This window comes from Colossoma macropomum, unplaced genomic scaffold (assembly GCF_904425465.1).
Source record: "Colossoma macropomum unplaced genomic scaffold, Colossoma_macropomum, whole genome shotgun sequence".
In the NCBI taxonomy this organism is placed as follows: Eukaryota; Metazoa; Chordata; class Actinopteri; order Characiformes; family Serrasalmidae; genus Colossoma; species Colossoma macropomum.
In genome coordinates this window covers 41,049,259-41,071,814 of record NW_023494784.1, presented here as the reverse complement: position 1 = coordinate 41,071,814, position 22,556 = coordinate 41,049,259, and the positions used below count along the sequence as shown (strand labels likewise).

The 22,556-nt window shown below is 38.7% G+C and overlaps 1 protein-coding gene across 3 annotated transcripts in view; it reads right to left on the bottom strand.

The window, feature by feature from the left end:
• Window positions 1–22,556, bottom strand: part of ptpn4a (protein tyrosine phosphatase non-receptor type 4a) — a 94,045-nt gene that overhangs the window by 50,522 nt on the left and 20,967 nt on the right. For all 3 annotated transcript variants that reach the window (XM_036571640.1, XM_036571629.1, XM_036571638.1), the window contains exons 2-5: window positions 13,579–13,733; window positions 2,505–2,612; window positions 640–682; window positions 457–535 (exon numbers count right to left, since the gene is read on the bottom strand). In XM_036571640.1, the coding sequence (XP_036427533.1) occupies window positions 457–535; window positions 640–682; window positions 2,505–2,612; window positions 13,579–13,716 (368 nt within the window). In that variant the 5' untranslated portion in view covers window positions 13,717–13,733. The remainder of the gene's footprint in view (window positions 1–456; window positions 536–639; window positions 683–2,504; window positions 2,613–13,578; window positions 13,734–22,556) is intronic.

Sequence of the window (22,556 nt, the reverse complement as noted above, 5' to 3'; positions counted from 1 at the left end):
AAGAAATATATTTTATAGCCTGATAAACACCCTCATTTATGCATTATATCATCTATCTATGTATCTATGTATCTATATAGATAAATAGCTACAGATATATATAGATATAAACACATGGTGTGTGGAAAATAAAGCATATAAATGAGGGTGTCACCTTGTAATAGAGAGCAGTAAGAACTGAAAAATACGCATTAAAATCATGCAACCTTAAAACAAATCAGCGCTGGCTGACTGAGAAGATAAGTTTTAATTGTCTATTTTTTAATGTAAAGAGTAAAACCGTCTATTAAATGCATCATTTAATGATTTAACTGCAGCTACATTTGAAACTTAAGCCCTGTCCAAGCTGAACGTGCTTCGTGAGACAGTCTCCTGGAAGTAAGTACTATTGTCATAGAAATCCAGATGGCCAGGGCAGATTTCACCGGCATTTTGCGTTCATTCTTACGTCCTTACCGCGTATATTCTTCCTGAAGCTTGTTGGGGTCACTGACAAAAAACTTCACCCGGAAGTTCAAATGATGAGGAGAGCCCCCTGGCAAAGGAGAACGCATGAACATGTGAATAAAAACGAGGATGAAAATCAATATCTCAGGTTAAATAACAGTGTGGTGAAGAGTCTCGTTTAAATTCACTCACTTTTTAATTGCTTCCTGATGGGTTTGTTTGGATCCAGCCACCTCTGTAAAATATGGATGAGACGACAAGAGAAAGGAGGGAGACTCAATAACAAGGCAACAGTCCAACACAATGCCATTCAATAATTCAGCACTACGGTTTTCTCTAGTGAGCAGAGGCAGGAGTGTAATTACAGCACAAAAACACCACTGACAGCTTTTAACTCTGATTCGACTCAGGCAGCAGAACCATTTCAGCCACACGCAGACATACAGAGAGATAATGTGACAGACTGCCATAAGGCAATACTTCAATATTCTGATTATTGTGGGGGAAAATCTATCAAAGCAATTCATGATGACTAACCACGACTACTGAGGTCATAAAATATGTAAAGTATTTAAATATATTAAATACTACAAATATACACACTAATCTTCAAAACTGTAGAAATGTTTTTCACTAATATAAAAGTAATATGGTTGCAGATAAATGCATAAAATGTTTAAAAAGCCCAGAGCAACTTCAATGGGTTACAATATTTAGTAGGAAACTACAAACCTGTTAAAAATTAATAAATAAATAAATAAAAAATAAAGTTTTACATGTCAAGAATGTTAAACAAAACTGTAGATGCTAAATTGAGAGAGAGAGCTGTATATGTTTTCAAAGAGAACTGACAAAAATACTTAATTATAAAAGCTGACAAAACACTTCCAACATTAAAAGGAAACCTACAAAACCCTTTAGAGCCCAGTTTGTAACATTTATGTGTACATTATTCAAGTTATTACTGATTATAAAATAAAAAACTAAGAAAATTAGATTTGCATTTCCTAAAAAAAGAAGATGCTTTTCAAAGCTTCGAAAGGAAGGGAGGAAGGGAAAGGAAGGACAGAAGGAAGGAAGGAATGAAGGAAGGAAGGGAAAGGAAAGAAAGAAGGTAAGAAGAATGGTACAAAGGAAACAAAGGAGGGGAAAGGAAAGAAGGAAAAGAAGGAAGGAAGAAAGGAAGGAAAGGAAGGAAGGAAAGGAAGGCAAGAAAAAAAGGAAGGAAAGAAAGGAAAGGAAGGAATGAAGGAAGGAAGGGAGGGAAAGGCAGGAAGGAAGCGCGAAAGGAAGGAAGGGAATAAAAGAAAGAAAGGAAGGAAAGGAAGGAAGGAAGGAAGAACGGCAGGAAGGAAAGAAACGAAAGGAAATAAAGGAAGGAAGAAAGGAGGGAAGGACGAAAGCAAGAAAGAAAAAGACAAAAACATTATTTCTCAAGAATGTCACAGAATTAATTTATTATTAAATATAAAGGAAAAAAAGAAAAAAATGAGAAAAATAAAAAAGAAGACAGAAGCTAAAGAAAAAAGATAAAAACAAGGAAAAAATACAAGAAAGGAAGGAAGAAAAAGAAAGAAAGAACAGAAGGAAAAGACAAAAAAGAGAAAGCACAGTAATAAACACTAAAATAAATTATAAACATGTAGAGGTGAACGTAAACTTTTCAGGAGTATAAAGAAAAAATATATATATAGCAACAACAATTCAACTTATGTAACGGTTAATATCACGCACATAGAAGCAGTTATAGTTATAGAAAGATCTATAACTATAGTTATCTATAGTTATAGAGAGATAATCTATAAATCTAACAGTTGAGGTCACACTGTGTGTATAGAGGTCAATATTAAGAAATATTCTAGGTCATATTGTGGCGATGAAGTGGAGAGTTTGAAGGAAGGTTTGCCCCACATTCTGAAATGTAGGCCTGCTTCAGCAGAGCTGTCCATTTCCACTGCGAGGCTCATCTATAACGGCTTAAGGGATCACGAGTATGAACGCTCGGGGATAGAGCTGCTTAGCCCAGGCCCGGCTCCCCGTGTGACCTTTGAACTCACCGGACAGTCGGAGGAATCGTTGGCCAGGTGCAGCCCAAAATAATCTCTCTCGGTCAGCTCCAGGTGCTTAAAGACTGTGTCCAGCAGGACCTGTCCTTGATCGTGCTTCTGCAGAACCAACACAAACACACAATGAGAGAGTCAATGACAGGAGCTCAGAGGAGTAAAAGAGATGCTACCACTCAAAAACTTCTGACCACTACAGTGTCCACCTGACTCTGCACTCCAGGCCTACAAGTTTCTGACATCACAACTCAAATAAGATTCTTTGGGAAACAGTTTGGTGTTCATAAACTCTCAAATGTCAATTTGATTCATTTTAGTTATCTGTACGATTCACAAAGTACACAGCACTAGATGCTGGAACATTGCTGAGAGGATTTGATTGCACTCAGCCACAAGAGCACTAGTGAGGTCAGGTACTGGTGTTGGACGATCTGTTCTGGGTCACTCCAGCTCATCCCAAAAGGTGTTGGATGGAGCTCCGTCACTCCAGAGAACAGTTCCACTGCTCCACAGCCCAATGCTGGGGGCTTTATACCCACATAGCCCATGCTTGGCATTGGTGACCTCCAGAGTGGTCCATTCTATTGGTCAATGCTTTTCTACACTCTCAGATAAAAAGGTAGTAAACTGTCACTGGGGCAGTCCCCCTCTTTGACTGGACTCCACACACCCCGTCTCGTCTCCAGGCCTTTATTTTATTGTTCTGTTTTAAAATATTCTGTTATGAAAAGGCACAAATACGAACTTTTGACCTGGAAAAACTTATTTAAGGTTCACAATCAGACCTTAAAACCACTGTTGTAGCTTTGAGAATACATTTACATTGTTTGTACCCTGATGACACAAACACATACCTGCACAGAACCTTTACTTCTAACAGTGTATGGTGAGCGTGCAATTGAATGCTTTTCTAAGCAATGCGCACACCTTAGGCTACGTTCACATTACAAGCCTCATTGCTCAATTCCGATCTTTCTAACTCAACGGTTAACATTTGTGTTGATGGCCTTAGACACGCCCAAATGCAATCACTCCTTTCGATCCTTCGAATCTTCTTTTGCGGCCCACTTTCCTCACATCGTACAGGACATTCACTGCCCTGTACCACCTTTTCTCAATCTATGAATCCCGTAACACACCGTGCAGGTATTTATAGCCCCATCATCTTCATGCCATCTGCCGGGGCCTCAAGTTACTTCCACCTTAGATATGCAAGGTGACTAATTTGTTTGTCTGGGAGGTTCATCTATTTATGTATACATGTGTACACAGGGTCATCAGGTGATCATGAGTTTGAATCCCGGTGGTCCGAAACAAAGGTCCCAATTTATCATCGTGTTATCTGCGATATTGTTGGCAGATACCGATAACTGGGTCACTGACGTTGGCCAGTATTATCGGCTAACTGATGCAGTCGGTCGGGCGGCACCTTCAACACAACTCCTGTTTATTTGCTGAATACAGCAGTTGGAATAAAACACAGGGAGGAAATTCGGCACCCAAAACTCAAGGCATTTACTGAGCATTAGTCACCGCTTAAATCTTATTTTGGGAAAAAATATGAGCAGCAGTTCCAGGCCTTTGCCTCAGCGCTTCCTTCCCTGCCCACAGCGTTTTGAACAGCTTCCTGAACCACACAGATTTTGTGGAAGTCTAAACTGGAAGTGTGGGCTAACTGCAGAATCCTCTGTGTTTGTGTGTGTTTGTGTGTGTGCGTTTTCATACATCTTTTAGGACTAAAATGTTTTGTAGGGAAACCAGAGACTAAGACGACTAACCTACAGGACCAGCAAACTCCTGACTTTGTAAAGTGCTTTTAACAAACACGCCTAATTTAGTCTGTATAACACTCAAAAAGCAAAACTTCACGATAAAATAAAACAGAAAAAACATATGGGACATTATTACAACCTACAGATATGCAGATCTTTGCAAAGGTCAAAGACCACCTTCTGCTATTAAGTTTCCAGTCAAAATGGCATCAGGAAATAAAAAAAACTACCCCAGACAATTACACATAAGCTTCAACAACTAATATAATATCACAATTTTCTGCATTTAATGTGCCACACTTTACTTTTACTACTGATTTCATTCTTTTCAAGAGACTCACTAACAAAGAAATCTACAGGGATATTTTTCCACACCTCCAAAGTTCAGTCTTAGAAGTTGGTTGCATTTTCTGCTTCTCACAATCCAAGACATCCCAAACACATTCAGTGATGTCGAGGTCTGGACTAGAGGTCCACATGGGACTGTTTTTTCAGTCCTGCTCCCGCACGACTTCAACCCGCTTCCGCAGAAAATTTTAAGTATGTGTCCCACTCCCACCCGCACACTTCAGTCAAAGCGAACTGACATCCAATATCTGACACAGTCTATTCACAAATACATTATTATACATTATTATAAGTAACACGGCAGTCATGGTCATCAGGCTCACTGTGAAGCAACTTCACCAATCACCATTTATTCCCACTGAACACAAAACAAGAATTCAACCACAGTGTGTTTTTGGTGTTTCGCTGGGCAGCTGCGGCTGTCGGCCTGAAGGCGCTGCTGTCTCTGTAAGCTATGAGAATTTGCATGTTGTTCAGATGATCGGCTGCTTTGCAACTGTTTTACTGTTATCCTTTTATATTGTTTATATATAGGATTTAGTGATTGTTCTACTTTATTTAGGCTATTCATTAACTTGCGGGATTTCTCTTTTTTATGCATGCTTTGTCCCGCTCCCGCCTGCAGTGGGCTGGTTTCCCGCCCGCTTCCGCACGCAACACTGAAATTAGTCTGGCACCGCATGATATTGTGGGGATGCAGACCTCTAGTCTGGACTCTGAGTTGGTCAGCCCATTGTTCTGAGAACACCAGCAGCTTTTCTATTTGTACATGTTCTTCTTTCCTTTTTCTCAGTAACGTGTTCTACTGATCCTTTCAGACCCAGCGCTGACTTCACACTGAGCTTTCTCACAGCAGAAGGATGGACAAAACAGATTTTTTTTTTAAGATCTGAAGAAAGAGCAGGAGCTTCTCAAAGATGAAAGCTTGAAGTGCTGTTTATCTGATGGGGCCAGTTTTGGTGAACTGGAGGAAAACTCCTCGACTGAATAATGAATAACTTGTTTTTCATGGCCATTTTGCACAGTACTGTAGCTACTTATACATCTACATATATAACATACAGGACATATGTATGACCCAACGTCCTGCCATTGTAGAAAAACAATGTGTGCATGTGTTTGCGTGCATGCTGGGTTAGAGTCGTGTCTGAGGAAGTAGCTGAAGCAGGAATGTGCTGCGGCGCGTATGATGACACTCTAAAAGCAGACGCAGATGGGGTTACTGTACTGCAGCCGGACGCTGGAGGTTTTCTGGTGCTCTCTAAAAGACACTCAGGAGCAGCAGGACTCCTCCGGCTGCCCAAAATTGTTAGTCAAACTTGCAAAAGCAGTGAGAGGAAGACCTAAATCATGTTTTATTTACAGGAGCTGAGGAGGAGGAGGCAAAAAACAAGGACCAAAAATGAAAGTCACACTTTGTGAATGGGGCTTTGAGAGGAGAACTTGTAGTGTATCTCTCTGCAACAGATGACAAATAAGGACACAGAGCTTTTTAACACCAAAAACAGAAGAATATCGTATATTTAGACTGAATGGATTCTTTGGTATCAGCACAAAGACTGCTGGGTAACACTTTACCTGAACTCTGCTACAAAACATTGACATAACCAGGCCAGGACAGACTTTGTGCAGTAATATAAGTGTCGGTAACAATGACTTTTACTGAGAGACATTTTTAAAAATAAAAGTCCTTGATTTTTTTTGAATAAGTGTATTATTTTCAGTAAAATGCCTCATTTCTGGACAGCCAAAATAAAAGTGACCACACTTTATCCCTTTGGTCATTAAGTGCTTTGACACTTAGGCAGGTTTTGCCTATACTTTTAACTTTTTTTAATTATTTGTTTTTTCTTATGCATTTGCTGCTTCCCAAGCCACTTTACGATGAGCAGTAAATTACTCATAAATACATTTACATTTACGGCATTCGGCAGACGTTCTTATCCAGAGTGACTTACAATTTTACATTTTTTTTTTACACATGTAGGTGAAGGTAGTGTTAGGAGTCTTGCCCACGGACACTAATTGGTATAGTGCAGGGCGCATGCCCAGGCGGGGGACTGAACCCCAGAATACAGCGTAGAAGGCAGAGGTGTTACCCACTACACTATATCAACCACCTGTGAACAGTCGTCCAACTGAATCTTAGAATGGTGGTGGGGCCATAATACTTCCCTGTAGATGCTGGACAGCCACATGAATGTAAGTAGACTACACTGCATTTTAAATTGCAATTTAAAGCTCCACATAACATGCATTTCAGTCTGGTTAACTACCATCACTTTTTTAAGGTTAAGGCAAAGCAGAATTTATCAATCTTTGGGATAACAGTGCAACATTTATTCTCAAAGTGTGTCAAATAAACACAATAACCAATGCACAATTATAGTGCCGTCTCCAATACCATAATTGAGGAAGAACATCACTAAAAATATAATAAAACCTCTAAAATCCTTTACAGGATAACAGTCATTTATCCCCAAAAGAGTTACAATAAATAACGTCTTTCTCGACAATGTATTGGCACAATAAAAGTTCAGCAAAATAAAATTTTAAAGAAGACGTGGAGTAAAAGGAGAGAGAGTAACAAAGTGAAAAACACACTATGCTTAAGAATGCTTAAGTACAGAGTGTCAAAGCACTTAATGACCAAAAGGGGAGAGCAGGGTCATTTTCACTTTGGCTGTCTAGAAATGAGGCGTTTCACTAAAACTAATATAGTTTTTCAAAATGAAAAGTGAGAACTAAATTGGTGTTGCTAAAGCTACTCGAACTCAGGCTTCTAGATCTAAAGTCAGCAGCTGAGCAGAAGAGCGAGAGGATGAATAATGAAAGAAGGAAAGGCAGAGAAGCGTGTGCGCATCTAAAATCCTGCGAAGGAAGAGAAACAGGACACTGGATTTAAACAGAGCACAACAGAATCACGGCAGCAGCTCTGAGTAACATACTGTCAAACCGCAAACGCCACTAAAAGTGTCCGCTGAAGGCAGCTGCAGCGCTCCGACTCAGCGGGGGTGAGCAGTATTAGGCGGTGACTGTAATGCTAACAGAGGGAGATAGATGGGTGTCGAGCGGCGGGAGAAACAGCGGTGGAGGTGGCCCGAGAGGAGGAATGACAGAAATGCGAGCAGACAGGAGGCAGCTTGTCCAGGAATCATCTCAACACAGGAGAAAGGCTTCTAACGGTTTCTACAACAGGAGCTTCGTCAGATCTAAGCACTCGGAACTGTTACTGAGAGACGCATAGAAATTAAACCTGGATCATTTTCTAATTATTTAATATAAACATCCTAAACTACACGCTTAAAAAAAAAAAAGATGGTTCTTGAAGGGTTCTTTAATGAAGTCTATAAACAACCATGAACACTTAAAGAACCCTTTGCATGAGGGTTCTACACCACACCAAAAAGGGATCTTTTACTGTTATATATCAAGTATGTAACAATAGAAGAACCGTTTCTGGATCATTTTGTAATTATTTAATATAAACATCCTAAACTAAACTTATAAAAAACAGTTTCTTCAAGGGTTCTTCAGTAAAGAAAATGGTTCTACAAAGAACCGTGAACACTCAAAGAACCCTTTGCATGAGGGTTCTATACCACACCAAAAAGGGTTCTTGTATTGTAATGATGTCAAGTCAGCGACAATAGAAGAACCCTTGGATCATTTTCTAATTATTCAATGCAAACATCCTAAACTTAATCTTAAAAAAGATGGTTCCTCAAGGGTTCTTTAGTAAAGTCTATAAAGAACCATGAACATTCAAAGAACCCTTTGCATGAGGGTTCTATACAGCACCAAAAAAGGTTTTCAGATCCTCAGCCAGCTGCTTAGAGGAGCCCATGGTTGTTGAGTGTTAGCACAACGTTTGAAGAGTCAGAGAATTTATTATGTCTACAGTTGACAATTCCTAATGACAACTCCTGGCCTGCTGATCCAGTCCTAATGAGTTAAATATGGCCTAACGAGATAATTAAGTTACGAAGCTTTACAACTGGGTGTGTAAACTTTTGCACATGCCACAATTTTATTTTATTTTTATTAAGTTTATCATCCTCTTCAGAGAATGTATTTCTGCACATTTAATGCACAATTACTGTTTATTTGCTGAAATAAACACACTTTTTTTTTTAATTTATAGCACATTTTTTATTTCTATATTCGTTGTAGTTTTATAATAACCCATCCAACAGCCTGAACTACTTCTGTAAATGTTCTATACCAGCTAAACATTTTTCCTAGAACCACGTGTTCAAGCCAAGAACCTTTAGGAAACTCTATTTTTAAGAATGTACTTACAAAAGCCCGTGTTAGCATGAGCATCTTGAATTGAGCATCTATGAATTATTCAGTAACTTTCAAGAATTATTCAGTAACTACAATGAATTGTTCAGTATCCTCTATGAAATATTCAGTAACTACGATAAATCATTCAGTATCTTTGATGAATTATTCAGTAACTACAACAAATCAGTATCTTTGATGAATTATTCAGTAACTACAACAAATCATTCAGTATCTTTGATGAATTATTTAGTAACTACAACAAATGATTCAGTATCTTCTATGCATTATTCAGTAACTACATGAATTATTCAGTATCTTCTATGAATTATTCAGTAACTACGTTAATTATTTAGCATCTTCTTTGAGTTATTCAGTAACTACGATTAATTATTCAGTATATTTTATGAATTATTCAGTAACTTCTATGAATTAGAGCTGGACAATAAGGCAAACCCGTAATATCATAATACTGACTTATTCAGTGTTTGCTATTTATTATTCAGTAACTACTATAAATTATTCAGTAACTACTATAAATTATTCAGTATTTCTATGAATTATGCATTACCCAAAGGGGAATATTAATTATTCAGTAACTAGTTATTCTGCATCTACCATGATTTATTCTGTAACTACTATAAATGGGCCCAGTGGCTTCGGTTACATGCCTACAAAGAAGATGCTGTGATTTGATTCTAAAATTTACAGGTATGCTTGGACTTTTTGGCTTCTTCGCCAACATGCACCACTACGGACAAACAATCCGAAATATTTACAACGATCTCTCCAATAACATTCACAACGTCTACAGCGGTAACCTCCACAACGGCAACACTGGCCTTCCTGTTTGTGTCCGTCAGCGTTCCTCTTTGACAGCCCTCTCTTTGCCTTCTCTAAACGATTCGTTCTTTCTGTTCCGCCTTCATGACAGTACGACGCTCGTCAGGGCCACATGGTGGAGATATCTGGGTCACAGAGAGGTTTAGCAACAAAAAAATACGAGACCAGCCAGCATGAGAATAAATTTGATCACCCAGATGGTTATGTGAACGCAGGCTTTCCTGGAAATGCTGGGAACAAACTGAAGAGCAGCACATAAGCAGAGCAGAGAGGAAGTGGTTTTTATTCATTTAACTGATTAGCGCTCGTTTCATAAGCTTTCACTCACTGCTCCACTTCTACTGGACAATTAACTCAGTCAAACTTCATGTCTCATCTGAGATCCATTCAAAGTGTCGCCTTTAACTCATTAAAGAAGAAAGTGTTGCTATGGTTATTCTTCGTGGTGGTGGTAGTTATCGCTCAGGCCTGGAACTGAGTCAATGTTAGCACCAAAGGGAGCTGCTACTGTAAATGTTTATGGATTTTAAACCGTCCTTTGAAAACAATCTGAAGCAGGATATGATCTAAAGTGCAGTTTACTGCCCTGGATACGATGAGAAAGGTGAACATAACAAGAAAACAAAACAAAACAAACAAACAAAAAAAAAACACGCTGGAACAAATTGCTATCATGGTCGTTAAGCTGATTATGTAAAATTAATTAATTAATTAATTATCACAGTGCGACACCCAAGCTGATATACGAGTACAGATGACAAAATCATCCAGCACTAAACTATTAATTACTTTGCAACTACTATGAATTACTCAGTAACTACTAGGAATTATTGAGTAGCTTCTATGAATTATTTAGTAACTACTATGAATTATTTAGTAACTATTATGAATTATTTAGTAACTACTATGAATTATTGAGTAGCTTCTATGAATTATTTAGTAACTACTATGAATTATTTAGTAACTATTATGAATTATTTAGTAACTACTATGAATTATTTAGTAACTACTATGAATAACTCAGTAACTACTAGGAATTACTGAGTAGCTTCTATGAATTATTTAGTAACTACTATGAATTACTCAGTAACTACTAGGAATTATTGAGTAGCTTCTATGAATTATTTAGTAACTACTATGAATTATTCAGTAACTACTAGGAATTATTGAGTAGCTTCTATGAATTATTTAGTAACTACTATGAATTGTTTAGTATCTTCTACAAATTATTCAATAACTTCTATTAATTGTTCAGTATCTACTATAAATTAAGTGTCTTCTATAAATAATTCAGTAACTATGATTAATTATTCTGAATTATGAACTATGAATTAATCAGTATCTATGAATTAGGCAGTATCCTCTATAAATTAGAGCTAGACAATATGGCAAAACCGTTCTATCATGATACTCCAGGAAGTTTTCACGATACATGATCTGACACAATATTTATCTTTTCTGTCATCCGATAGGTTGGAACAGACGTAGCACCAGTAGCACCACATTTCAAAAATACTGCCAAAAATTGTGAACACAGTGATTTATACTAAATATTTCACGTACGATAAATTAAGTAACTTCTATGAATTATTCAGTAACTTCTATATTAATTAGAGCTGGACAATAAGGCAAACCCGTAATATCATGACACTTCAGGAAGTTATCATGATAATGATGTATATATTGCCATACTGCCCAGCCCTACTATGACTTATTCAGTATTCGCTCTTTATTATTCAGTAACTACTAGAAATTATTCAGTATTTCTATGAATTATGTATTAGCCAAAGAGGAATATTAATTTAGTAACTACTATGATTTTTTAGTAACTACAATACATTATTCAATTTTTACTACAAATTATTCCATATATGTGTGAGGATCTAGTCTGTAACTATTACAGATCATTCAGTAGCTACTATGACCCCCCCTAATTTTTATTAATTACAAATTATTCAGTGCCTAATGTAAATTATTCAGTAACTATTATGAATTATTCAGGTCCTACTGTGAAATAATCCGTGACTACTATGAAAGGAATAATGTTAGTTATAAAGTTATGAGAGTGGATCTGCAGTCCTTGTTTAAGGGGTTGAGGACGGCAACCCTTCTGTGTTCGCGGGTTGTTTTCGTTTGTCCACTTCGTCAAGGTCTTTTGCACAACAGTCTGCGCTGGCACAGTCATGAGGATGAACAAACAACAACGATGTTGCAATCATCTCTCCCCGTGATTTGGTGCCCTAGATTAGAGCCGTGCGCTGCCTGGCGTGTGTGCGTGTGGTGCAACGCTGCAGGTGCGTGTACGTACTCGACTCGGAGGAACCCCAGAGGAGGCTCACCCTCCGCAGGAATTTCAGGCATGCCAGCGAACTCTGAGCAGCACTTGGCCACTTACAACCTGAAGGTGCACAACGTAATGCAACACACGTGCAATCCAGAACATCTCAGACGACCAATCACAGACATTACTGGCTTTGCGATTGCGTGCTAGCAACCATAGTGTTTTCCTACACTGTACTTAAAGAGGAATTCCACTGATACAGAGGTGGTGATAGGAACCAGACGTCTGAAGAGTTTAACTATGAATTATTCAGCATCTACTATGAATTATTCAGCATCTACTATGAATTATTCAGCATATTCTATGACAGAAAAGCTGGACATTATGGCAAAACCATAATACTGTGTAATCCAGAACGTCTGAGACGGTCAGTCACGAGCATTACTGGCTTTGTGTTTGCGTGCTAGCATCTCTAGTGTTTACCTACACTGTATTTAAAGGGGAATTCCACTGCTACAGTCATGGTGATAGGAACCAGATGTCTGAAGAGATCTACTTTGAATTAATCAGCATCTACTATGAATTATTATTCAGCATTTAACTGCTTTGAAAGTTCCCTGACAGTAAGTCATTCCATGAAATGGTTAGGAATAAACTGCCTGATGGCTGTTTTACAAGTTTTATAAAGTTTTACAAAGGTTTTACAAAGGTTTTTCTCTAGGTTGTATCTTTTAAAGTTATTCAGGAGAGAGGGGTACACATAGGGCGCTGTAAGATGAAACAGTCCCCAAATAAACTTATTTTTCAGATTTTGCCATAAAAAACTCAGAAGGCACGTGTGGGTTCACTGGTGGGTCTGGACGGTAGATAAAATGGCTATATTTGTGTCGTAGACTTCAAGACTCCTGGTTCCAATCACCACCACTGTAAAGAAATCTGAGTCAAGGTGCTCTACTAATGAATCAGACTCAAAATATTTCGAATGATTTTGTTTACATCCCAATGCCAGAATGATGCAAAATTTTCGGAAAAATTGGTGGAATCGCCCTGCTGAAAGTGCAGATTCTAAATTTTCAATCCATAAAACATTTTTGTTTTTAAGTAGAAAGAGAGATTTTTCATCACCGAATCATCATAAAATCATTGTTTTACAAAAAAGAGAAAAAAAAAACGTTCACCTTTACCATGTTTTTGTCAATTATTGATACTGAAATGAAAAGGAGTCGAATCCTGTTGAATGTATACCAGATATAACTGTAATTCATTATGTAACTACGTAACTACACAATTAGATGAAAATAGTAAAAAAAAAGAATGACAGCAATAATAGAAGGTTAATGGACACGGGTCATAATCAACTAATAATTAATAATGATTAATAATTAACTACGTGCTAAAAAAATGAATGTTGTTCATCATCTTGGTTCTTCCAGACAGAGAAGGCCTCACCGTTCTGCCATCAAAGCAGACTGAGAGCCCATTTTTATGTGCGATCCTCTGTAAAGCTTCACAGACTTGACCGCATTAGTGTACTTACGTTAACCTTAAAAGGCTGGACGGTGTTGTCCAAGAGAACAATGTTGCAGACCACTTCGGTGTGCTGCCTATCGCGTGCCAGCTCCGACGCCCGGACATTGTAGGATCTGCCAGCAGGCAACCGGAAGCGTGCGGTCATTACGGTCCAGCCAGAGTCTGCAACACAAGGACACAAACCACTTAATGAAGATACCTGCAGGTCTGAATGCACACACAGAACTAAACTCCCGCTCCACATTCTGTGATGTCCTACAGAATTCCTGTACAAACGTGAGCTCAGCAGAAGTATGAGATTACATAATTCGCTTTAATCCTTACATAATTACCACAAAAGATGATTACATGTGAACAGCTTTCACTTAAACATGGATACATGAAAATGGACAGCAAAATACATTGCAAACTGTATGTGTTTACTTTTAAACAGTTGGGAAACCAACTGCAAAGTTGTAAATCGGCTGATTATTTCATAAAAAATAAACATATGTTATGTACTTTATTGGTCCTTCAAGGGAAAATTGTCATTTTGCTGCCCAACTATGCCCAATCTGGGAGCAGCAGAGCGGCGCTGCCTGGGGCAGTGGGGGGTTAAGGGCCTTGCCCAAGGACACAGCCCGGTATACCTGGTCAATCGTGGGACTTGAACCCACAACCTTCCGGTTGATGGCTCTCTTCTCCTATCACTAGGCCACTGGCCACCCCCAGTTCTAATGTAATTCTAATGTAAACAGACATAAATACAAACAATTACTGAAGCGTTGGACCAAAAATCTACAATATTTCCCAGAAATGTGCTTATATTTGATATTTGGTTCTGAAACCGTAAATCATTTGAGTAAAAAGTTTGTTCAAATAAAAGTAAACTTGCTAAAACCTGGAGGATCCAGAATGGGGAAAAAAAAATATATTACTATTTTTGCCGCAGATTAATTTCAATGTACTTAATTAACTGCATGCATATGGTATTAACTGTTACAAATACATTTTAGGGAGAGGGAAGACTGACGGTCTGGCTTTCTGAAAAGCCGCTCCACGCTCTGCTCCTACTCCGCACCACTCACAAGTCCCGATACAGAGCACAGAATCTGTCATCAGTGGTATCGTTTTTCTTCTTCAAGTTAAAATAAGTAAACCTCGCTGTGTAGAACTGCTTGGGGCCATTCGTCTATATGTAAATTAACACAAGGCTATAATTATGCATCCCTTCTCAACTATAAAAGAGAAAAACAACAAATAAACGCATGAAATAAAAAAATGAAGTGTGTGACGAGTTGGGCTGTAACAAGCACGACAAATATGGACCCATTCAGTATGTCAATCAGTGTGTCAACACTGTGTGTGAGCGCTCAAAGAACAAATTCCTTGTATGAGAAACACACTTGGCTGACTGCGTACAGAGAATTTTTGAGCAGATCTGTCTGTCCAGCGGTTTTGTAAGTGAATCCTGTAGTCTGTCCAGCGCAGGAGCAGCAGAGTGAAGGGAACATGCAGAAGCTGCACTTCAGCACAAGCAGCAATCAGAATAGAATCACATGATATTTGAACTCTAAATGAATAAATATCAATCACAACATTCTGAGCGAAGTCAGTGGATTGTGCATGTAATCCAAACTGAAGATCAGATCGAGACCCAACTGAAGCTGTAAGTAGGTCAGGGGAGCAAGGGGGCTTGTTCTGTTTCAGAAGCCACAGACTGGATCACTGATCATTACACATTCCAAAACAGGCTGCTGAGCCAGCAGGGCGACTCAGCCTAGGGCTGGGCGATTAATCGGAAAGTAATCGAAACCACTAACCGACGTAATCTTGCCCATGACGGTTTTTTCGATTTTTTAAAATTCGGTGAATCCTTTTCTCGCTCCTTAAAAACTTACTACCATGCGTGTGGTCATGCGACTCCGCCATGCTTCACACAGCAGGTAAAAGTGGCCCAAATCTGATTTTTTTCTTTGGCTGTTCACATTGTCTTTTAAATGTGATCTGTATGCGACATCAGTCTGAACAGATCAGCTCCTAAACTGACCCGCATACGCAAAAGAACAGAGCTTCACGGCTCATCCAGAGGTCAACAATCACGACGAACAAAGCCAATGAACCCCAGTCGCTCCCGGAGGATGAGCTTCATCTTTGCCAGCATCACAGGAGCCATCATGAAGCTTCACTGACTGACAGCTGGGCTCATCACCCAGAATGTGTTCAGCTCCCTGCAAAAAGGGTTCGGTCACTTCTTTGGTTCGTGTCCTCGGATTCTTTCAACTTTGCTTTCAGATCTTTAACTGTTCTTTGGCGCTGCCACCTCGTTCTCCTACGGGCCCGTTCGGACATTTCTTTCACAATCTCTTCGAACACGGAGGGTTTGGATGAGTCTCTTCTAATTTTTGTACAGAAATATCACCCCAAATGTTTATGAGTCTCAGCAGCGCAAAATTATGACGAATGTCGAGTTGGATTGACGTAAAAGCCGCGTGAATTCCGATCTGGCTGTGTCACATTAACATATGCAGAGCATATTTAGAGTACAAACCTTGTCAGTGAACTATGAGGGCGAAAAAACAAACAAACAAAAACAAAATAATCGTTCATTAATCGTAATCGAGATAAAACATTCAATTAATCGTGATACTGATCTGAGGCCATATCGCCCAGCACTAATTCAGCCAACTCTACACTGTTCATGAACTAACCCAAAGTGAAAACAACTGATTTAATTCCCTAAGAGACACTGACACTTTGGGCCTGTCCACAAGCATTTTTGGTGACCGGATCGGATTTCACCTGCCTGCATAAAAAGCATTGTGCATGGATTCTGACCGGATCACTCAGACCATATTCGGGGGCGGTCAGAGACGGATCTCGACTGCCTAGAACGCACACGTAAACGGAAATTATCCGTTTACAATTATGTGAGCGGAAATGAGTCTCAGTGCTGACCAGCAGGTGAGATAATAAACAACAAAGCAATATGCCGGCTGAAGTTAGCACCAAACCAAGAGCATTTATGCAGTCCAGGCCAATAAAAGTGTCCAAGCCAAGCTTGTCCACTCGTCCAGAGTACACAGCCGGAAACAACATCTGTGTTTTTACACAGGAAAAGCCCAATCAGATCTCATCTGGTCAATTTTGCAACACATTTTAGTGAAAAGTATCAAAGGAATCAGGCCAAAGTTTAACCAGCTGCAATTCAGACACTAAACACAGGTTAATGCAAGATGTAAACAGGTTCTTTGCATTTATCTGATTCCAATGTGTACAGCACTCACACATAAGCTACATCAGGGGTCTTTAAGTAAAATTCAAGGTCCAGTTACAGAAAATATCCTCAAGCAAAAGTCCAAAACATCATGTCATGATTCAGTGCCATATACTTTTTACTGAGGTAACCTACATCTTATACAGTCAACAACTGAATGTCAAACCAAATAAAGTACAATCCGGTAATATTTCAACAACATTTATGACAGTTTTCTGTTTTTAGAGCACGACTCACTTTCTTCTCCGACTGCTGTTTCTCGCCTCGTCCCTCCCCTGTGTGTGCGTCACTCACTCTAATCCCAGTGCTCATCGTAATGCACAGATCTGATTGGCCGAGTAGCGTCACGTGTGATATTTACAACGCATGCGATTGGTCTGTGAGTCACCCGGGCCACTTAGGATACTGTAAAGGCCAGAAAAGCTACGCCAATTAAAACAGGACCACCCTGCTGAAATTACAGAATTCCCCACAGTTTATCGGTTATAGGTCCAGGTCCGCATAGGACAGCGTCTGGGTCCAGACTCGGGCCGCGGCCTGCCTATTAGTGACCTCTGGGCTACATGATAAAATCCTATCACCTATTATTACATATTACCATTATATATTATCAACGATTGTCTCTTCTAGTTTATTTATTTACAATATTTATATTGCAGGAGTATCACAATACGCAAATATTATTTGTTTTAGTCAATAAGGATGTTAAAATACAACATATGGCATGAATCAAACATCAGATGCAGGGGAGAGAGCATCACAACGCATTTAGTTTTTTGCTAAATAATCACAAAAATAATTATAATATTTATTAATAATATTCGTATACAAGCAATCAGAGCATCTCTGCTATTTAAGAAAAGGTAACCCTCATTGAGGGAGCCTACAATTCAGCTGAAAATAGTACCCCACAGGCAGGGCAGCGGGGCTAGTTATAACACTTACTAGAAAAGTCTGGCAAATTTATGCAAACACAATTAATTCAAAAGTAACTATTTTTAAGCAAACCAACCTAAAGACATAATTATTTGCATCTAAATAAATATGTCTAGTGAAACGAGGCTGTGACAAACACGGACAAATTTATTTGCCAACAAAGTCAAACAATAAAATCTGTTTAGAAAAAGTTGAGAAAATTGAACTGTTTTGAATTCATATGAAGGATATTGAGTTCATATTGCACTCTCTCATTGTTTACTGTAAATCTTTCACTGTAACACCGTGTTTAAAGTACGGCCTCCCTGTGTGGCTGTCATTTAGACAGGCTACCTCACACTGTGAGTTGTTTATATGCTTAAAACGGTTATAAAATGGATAGTTCTGGTTCTACAATCTGATCAGCTGAACTGCGTGAAAAGCCTTTTTTTTCATTTTTGACTGTAATGCTGCTTGCTTGAAGTAAGAATGCATTTCTGTTTAAACTGAAGGGCTGACAACTTATTTTCTTAACCAGGGCTAGAACTAGAAGGCACTGAAACCTATCACGAAATAAAGGATTTAAATATTCTTCATCTTCTTGATGATGTATGTTCATATTTTCAGCTAAAGAAAAAAAAAAAGCCACATTATGAAGTTTTACGTTACATTTACGTCACGTATTCTTCTGTGAGATGACTCATGTCTGACTCATGTAGGCCCAGAGTATCACATTATCTGATTACTCAAGTGTATGTAAACGCGTTGATCGGATTACTGCCAAAATCTGATTGTCTGCGGTTATCGGATTATTACGTGCATGTAAACACACTCACTGTTACCCAGAAGTTATTAAAAACACTAATGAAAAAAGGTACTTTCATGCTACAAAATCAGACTGTATGGTGACTCGAGTGAAACATCTGCCAGACAGCTGTCAAAATTCAGCAAAACATGTTTGACTTGAACCTGTTTAACTATATTAAAAATCTGTTACTTAAATCTGATGTTAAACTGGAATTATTTTCATGTTTTTTTTAAAAAAAAACAAATAAATAAATAAAAATCAATAAATTAAAAAAATAAGTAAAGCAACCAAGAAAGTAAAAAAACTCTGAACTCTGGTGCCCTGAAACCTTTTACTCTTTGAATGCATTCAAATGTGTTTGTATTCTAAGAATGTTACTTGTTGGTGCTACGCTTGTAATCTTGTTTTGGCAAAAGGACATCATTTTTTTCCCCCAACGGAAAGTTGTGAACAGGCAGGGCATCAAACACGACCTAAAAAAGACACTTCGGCAAATCAAAGTGTCGTGAAGTAACTTAAAGGTCACAGACGTTCCACTGTGACCTTCGCGTGATGATAAGCATGAACCTGAAGAGGCCTCGCAGGAGCCTCTGTGGCATGTCCATGGGCTGATCAGCATCACGCTATACCATCACAACAGTGCAGTGAAGAGGCTCAGAGACTGGACTTGCTGCTGCTCTGTAAACCTGATCTGGAGCATGACAAGATGAAGAAGTCTGAGCCTCGAAGGAACAGATCAGAGAGATATGCAATAACACCACTGTGACAAACATATATATATATATATATATATGTAGATACAAATATATATCTATTTATGTATCACAGTAGCAAATGCTTCTGCATAGCATATATATGTATGTATATACACACACATACATATACACATACACATGTATATATGGTGTGTATATATATATATATATATATATATATATATATATATATATATATATATATATATATATATATATATATATACATACATACATATTTCAGACTTTTCTAATGCCTCTTTAGACTAAAATCCTACTTTGAGTGACCCTATACCTTAATTGCATTTATTTTATTAAAAGACTGAATATCCCACTTTAACACTCCGGAAACTTTACCAAATGTTTCGGTAGTGGCAATTTTAGTTAATTTTGAGCAGCACTAAAAAATGCTACCCAGTACATGACCAGCAAACACAGTTTTGCATAGTTGTACAAACATTAAATCAACCCACGATTCCCATATTGGTGCATCTCTGTGCATAACACCTTAACTATGGACCTAAATGAGCCAGAAACCTCTTTTAAATCTCTCTTATATTAAGCTGCTCATTCTAAGTGTATTAACTAAAATTACCTATAAAGTACATATTATTAATACATTAAAATAATCATGAACATATACTGATCATGATAAAGAATTTGGTCAAAACAGGCATTAACTATTAGCAACACCACACATTAATGCATTTGTTAGAAATAACACTGTTTATACAAACTTACACAATGTAACACTAACAGCTTAGAATAAACATAAAAGTGCACTAGTTTTACTAAACTAACGAGAACCAAAATTAATAATATTGCCTGGCAACAAAGTGCATTTAACAGAAGTGAAAAGTAAACATCTCGATAAAAACAAGTGTTTATAACAGGCTTTTCATTTCAGCCAGTTAAGAGTCTAATGTGTTTAACTACAACACTATCTAACGTTATCGGCGCAGCTCCTAGGTGTACGAGCTGAAAGCGCAGCAGCTGCCTGCCTCTGCGAAACTGCCAGGGCTTGAATGAAGAACATCCACCGCGATCGATAGCCTGTAAACGAGTCCCACTCTTTCATTAGCGAGGGGATGTTTCCCCAGAGTCTAAGACGGCTGACGATGTTTGAGCGCTGATGAGTTAACAGAAGACAGCGCTCACTAACGGGACTCTTCAGCGTTTATTACTCATTTTCCAGATCAATAGAAACCCTGAACTACACGTAAAGCCTCAGCCTCGCAGACAAGTGACTTGAAGCATCTCTCCACCTGCTCTGAGCGATGGATGACCGCTCAAAGCTGGCCATTCTCAAGGCTGACGCTCAGTGTGTGAATCCTACCTGTAGAAGACTAAGGGCCAATCCCATTTCACTCCTTGTCCCTACCACTTAGCCCTTAGCCCTCTGGGTAGGGTGTCCCGACTTGTGTTGAGATAGAGGGGTTGGGCGAAGTGTTACGCTGCATTTACACTGCTCCGGCACGGCGACGCACCGGCGATGCGGCGAAAAGTTGAGCCGAGCTGAACTTTATGCAGATTAATGCAACCAACGCGTGGAGGAAAAGCTCCAAACGATTTTAAACCTAGACATTTTTAAACATATATATATATGTATATATTTTTTTTATATATGTTTGCAATTAATAACATACTAAATTTGGTTTTTTGATTATTAGAAAATCAGAACATTTATTAATTTAAATTTGACTTAGCAGGACGTGATTTAATTGGATGACGGAGGGAACGTCTTTGTTAGCGCCCACATGCGGCCAGCTGAAAAGAGGGAGTGCGTTCACGTCCGTCGTCGTGCCGGAATAGTGTCAATGCAGTGTTCGTGCTACATGGCCCTCCAAACGGAGGTTTTTCAGAGGCACATTCCAAACAGAGCTATGAAAAATAAGAAAAACGGCAAGACAGTCTCAATAGCTAGCTAGCTAATTTTCCATTCCATCTTAAATGGGCCTGAAGTGCCACAATGTAACTGCTGTACCATTTAAGGTGGAATGGGAAAATTCGAACAAGAAGCTGGAGAATATCTGACTTCAGCTTCATATCACTGAAGAATTAGGGGTGGGTGATAATAAATAATTGCCCCCTCTTTGAAGGCATATGATTCCCTAAATGTAACTAAAGCCCAGCAGTGAGGAGCTGAACTTTACCCTCCTCTGTTGTCACTGCAGACTGGCAGGGTCGCCTACAGAGCAGCGCTAGTAGCTGTTAATGAAGTGATGCTCTTTTTATTTGAGGGTCCCATTTCAGAGGGAAGATTTCAACCACTACCCCTTCTAACTCAGTTCCAAGGGGAAAGGTGACACTCGAAAACAAGGGGCAGGGGTAAAAATAAGAAATGGGACTGGGCCTAAAAGGCCGTCTTACAGACTTATTTGTTGCTATTGCTCCAACTTCAATGCTCAAACAAAGCAGATAACAACTTGTGTCAACTGCAGCTTATGTTTACAACAGCTGTCATCTCGATAATCGATTTTAATAATCCACCAATTTCCCTCCAATTACCAATTAGCATATCAGAACAGTAATGTATCACTACCGTAGAGGGATGGGTGATGGGGGAAGGGGCACATCACGATACTTGCAGACAAATTAATGCTAATAGTGTCATATTTAAAAACCTCATCAAAAACTATGATTATTATTATTATGCTGCACTAAAGACAATTAAATGGAACCAATCATGCTCTCTTTGTGATGAATCATGCACTTGGTCAGTGTCCTTTAAGCACTGATGATATCCAAGATACACTCAGAAAAGCACACTGTGTATCATGATAACAAAAATGATCGTGATAACGATAAAATATTGTCATATTGAACATCCCTACTGTCCTACACTGTTAGAAATAAAGGTTCTGTTCAGGTACATTTTTCGTTCATCGAGGTACAAACAACGTAAATGTTCCCTCAAAGGTACAACAGTCGTTTTAAGGTCCAACTGTGCACCTTAAATAGGTTTTGTCCCAGGGTTAAGGTGTGTTTTTGTACCTTTTCATAACTTAATGTTTTAAAACAGAACAGTAAAATAAAAGCCTGGAGGCGAGACGGGGTGTGTGGAGTCAGTACAGCTTAGACAATATCATTTCAGTGGATTATGGTACAGTTATGTTCCCTGACTGAAGGACTGAGATGGACCCTCGAGGGTCCCACCCCAGTGACAGTTCAGTACCTTTATTTCTGAGAGTGTGGTATATAAACATTGCTAAAGTTTCAAAAAGTACCAGTCACTCCCAGCCCATACGGTC